General features: G+C 28.4%; 2 protein-coding genes across 2 annotated transcripts; one reads left to right on the top strand and one right to left on the bottom strand.

The window, feature by feature from the left end:
• The first annotated feature begins 89 nt into the window (after positions 1-89).
• Chro.80469 (hypothetical protein) lies at positions 90-959 on the top strand. The annotated part of the gene is made up of 1 exon (XM_660317.1): positions 90-959. The coding sequence occupies one exon, from the start codon at positions 90-92 to the stop codon at positions 957-959; it is 870 nt and encodes a 289-aa protein (XP_665409.1).
• Positions 960-1,019: 60 nt separating this feature from the next.
• On the bottom strand, positions 1,020-3,902 carry Chro.80467 (hypothetical protein). Its single annotated transcript, XM_660316.1, has 1 exon — positions 1,020-3,902. The coding sequence occupies one exon, from the start codon at positions 3,900-3,902 to the stop codon at positions 1,020-1,022; it is 2,883 nt and encodes a 960-aa protein (XP_665408.1).
• Between the last annotated feature and the right edge of the window lie 130 nt (positions 3,903-4,032).

The raw sequence follows: 4,032 nt of genomic DNA, 5'->3' as shown, positions 1-4,032 counted from the left end.
TTACTTGCTCAATTGATAATACTATTCGTCTTTTTGATTTAAATAGTGATCCATTTGGAGTTGATGGATATATTCCTAGTACATTTGTAATGAAATGTTTAGATAAAAGAAACCTAAACATTTCTTCTATTCAAGCCAATTCTTTATGTATTTCTTCATTAGGTGAAATGGTTGCTGCTTCTTGTACTGATGGATCTATTCAAATATTCTCAAGAAGTGGTAATTTATATTCAGAAACTCCTTCCATTATTATTAGAGATGCACATAATTTTGACAAAAATGCAAATATTAATAGTATTTCTGACATCACTTTTGTTAAATACAATCAAGATCAAGATCATTATTTAGCAAGTAGAGGAGTTATTGATAAATCTATCAAAATCTGGGATATCAGAAAAGCTAATAATCCTCTTAAAACCATTAATAATCTTCCAAGTGATGGAAATGAACACTCAAAACTTATTCTCTCCAAATGTGGAACAAGTATCGTAACATCTTCAACATTAATTAAAGATATGGCTTCAAGTAACTCCAAAAATAGAAATATTAGTAATCGTACTAAAAGTTCTTTAGTTTCATTTCAAATAAATTCATTAATTGGTTCAGCTGAAAATAAAATCCATAAACAACTTATTAATATAAATAACCAGTTAATTACCACATTTGAATGGTCTCACGAAATTAATCAAATATTTGTTGCTCTCAATAACTCAAGTATTATTGCTTATTATGATGATAATCTTGAAATTAATCCAAGTAATAATGGAGTTCTTTCTGTTTTTGGAAAGAAAAGAAAACACCAATTCCAAGGATTCTCCAATGCTTCTCTTGAAACTTATAATATTGAGGAGCTTCCGGATGGGTTTATGGAAACAAAAAGTGGAGAAATCAAATTTGTTGGATCAAGCTCAAAGAAGAAGTCTAAATTATATGCTCCAAAACATCCTAACTTTTCATAACTTTAATTCATATTTTTTAGTATTATTAATTTGGATATTAGTTCGATATAATTATCATATTTAATCATCCTCTCCAAATAAATTATCTGGTATTTGATCAATCTTACCAATATCTTCATCTAATTCACTTAATGAACATTCATCTTCCACACTAAGCATTCTTTTCTCAAGGTTTTCCCAGTTTTTCTTCCATCTATCATCACTTTCATCAATAATATACGCGTTAATACTATCATCAATTTTATCTGTGATGTCATCTATAATATCATCTGCAATTTCACCTTCAATTCCATACATAATTTTTTCAGAGACCAATTTGCCTTTCTCATCATCATCATCATCATCATCATCATCATCATCCTCTTCTTCCTCCTCTAATTCATTCTTTTCTATAAAGGTCTTGGCTTTCCTTTTTTTATTGCTTTGGTTCATTGATCTAATATTTTCCTTATTAACTTTAAGTTTCTTTCCTGTGACTTTCTCTGTGAATCTTTTTAATTCAACAATTTCCAGATCAATAAGTTTAAGTAATAAATCTCTTAATTCTTGGATTCTTTCGTATGTGTAAGATTCAATAAAGCTTTTAATAGACCAATTATTGTTTTCGTCTTTTTGACAATTCAAAGATTCCATTATCTGAATAGTATGCTCATCAATACTAATTAAATCATTATTATCACAGATATCCACCAAATAGTCACTATTACCTTGATCTCCTTGTTTAAACAAATACTTATCCAAAACAGCTACAATCTGATGTAAAATCCTCAAATCCTTAGCATTTCTTCTGAAATTATAAATTCCCAAACAAATTTTAGAAATGGTCTCTTTTGAAAAAGTATTATTCCTACTCAAATCTTTTCCTATGTTTATCTTTATATCAGTCATTCCAATCACTAATTCTTGGAATATCTTACTTCTCTCTTTAAACTCATTAAGTTTAATCTTCTCAAAGTCAAGAATCCAACCCTTTATTGAAGAATCATTCATATTATCATTTCCTAATAAATCATCTTCCAAATCATCATCAAATAAGCTAGTCTTATTATTTTCTTCACTTCCTTTAAATATATTAGAATCTTTCTTTCTTATTCCTCTATCTAAATGAACCAAAAAGTCAACATCATTAGAAATCCTTGTCTTTTTAAAACCAAGAAAATGTAATAACTTTGACATAGTCAATGATTCATAAACCTTATCAAACTCCTTTCTTATGCCTAAAATATTCAATCTTTCTTGAGATAAACAGAAACATAAATCATCCAACTCGGTTCTTTCCCAAGTATCCACATTATTATTTTTTCCAATAATTACTTTTAATTCACTTGAAATCAAATGTAATAGTCCATTTTCTATAGGAATTTCATGATCAATTATATTAGAAATTTCACCTGATAACTCAGAATCCTCTATAAAATCTTGTATTGTATTCTTCAAATTCTTAATTGAATACTTCAAATTCTCAATTCCAGAGTTAGAATTGCTTGAATTATATTTATGATTATCATTATTATTATAAGCTATTTCCTCTAATTCAAATATATCCTTTTCTATATATTCTCTAAACAAATCAATATTCTTTTTGTATTCTTCTATAGTTAATTCCTTTGGAATCATCCATAAACTTTGATCTTTTCTTGGATCATTTAATCCCAAAGATGACATAATCAATTTATAATTTTTATCATCCAATAATGTAATTGGCAAGCTTGAGGGGATCTCAATGGGAATTTCATCAATTTGACCATCACTAAAAATTTCCTTTGTAGTAAGAGATTCCTCTAAAAGCTCAAGTAATTCCTTTAATATAATATTTGAATCAAAACTACATTCATCTTCATTACTTTCTTCTAAGGAAATATTATGAAATCCAATAATTCCAAATATCATATCAGAATTAATTTTTGTTTGACTCATATTCTTCTCTTCTTCTTGGTCTTCTTCATCTTCTTCATTAGATATCTTACCCAAATCTCTCAACCTCTTCTTTACAGACCTTTCAGTCTTTATATCCGATAATAAACTTGCAATAATTGAAATACATTTAGGATTTTCCTCGTATTGAGCATATAGTGAAAGCAATTCTTCATCATCCTCCTTTGTCCAATTTGATGCTGATTGCTTTTCCTTGTTAATCTTATTCTTAACAAAACTTCTTGCTTCAAATACATCATCATTTCCTGTAGTCTCCATTCTATTAACAATTGCTGCATCTATCCCTTCCTCATAATCGGTAAAAATGGATTTAAGTCTCTCTGGATCTGCTAAACCAAGTCCTCTTGCAGAATTCTTTGAAAACAATAATTCCATAAAAACAAACTGATTCACCTTGGCTACTTCCCAAAATTGGTGTATTACATGCCTTGATAATAGTATAATATCTTGTGCTCCTTTATCAGTTTTTGAATGATTAAGAAAACTCTTATCACTTAATATTTGTGCAAAAGTTATAAAATATGATAATTGAAAGAACAAGCCACAAAATAATTGCATAAAGGGTTCCTCATGACCATCTTCTCCCACTTTAGATACTTCTCCTGGAGGACGAGTTGTAATAATTTTCCTTGCAAGTCTTGCAGTATGCCAATTAATATTTGAATGATTTGTTGAATAATTATTTACAATAAGCATTAAATTCGAAACAACTCTTCCATCACAATAATCAGCCATCATTTCATCTAAACTCATTAACTTGGTTTTTTCATTATAATAGATTTCACTAAATCCTGAAAGCTCTTCATCTTGATCATAATCTTCGTCATTAAAATCTTTCATATTAGTTGGTTTGTCCCTTCTTCTTCTTCGAGTACTTACTAAAGTTTCTCCACCAAGCTTACTAAATAGCTTAATCAAACGATTTGATACTTCAATTGAATACAAGAATAACTCTGGATGATGAGAAGTTTTTGTATAATGCTTCAATATCCAAGATAAGCAATTCATTACATCCAACCTAATAATAAAAGCTATCAAAGATATTCCCAAATCTCTTATTGCTTCTTCTTCAGAATTTGATACTAGATGTATTATCTTTAATTGCTCATTTAAACAACGTATTGCAATCCTAGCAACT

The sequence above is a fragment of the Cryptosporidium hominis genome, assembly GCF_000006425.1.
Source record: "Cryptosporidium hominis TU502 chromosome 8 CHRO018141, whole genome shotgun sequence".
Taxonomy (NCBI): domain Eukaryota; phylum Apicomplexa; class Conoidasida; order Eucoccidiorida; family Cryptosporidiidae; genus Cryptosporidium; species Cryptosporidium hominis.
The sequence above is the reverse complement of the archived record's forward strand: the minus strand, read 5'-3'. Positions and strand labels throughout refer to the sequence as shown.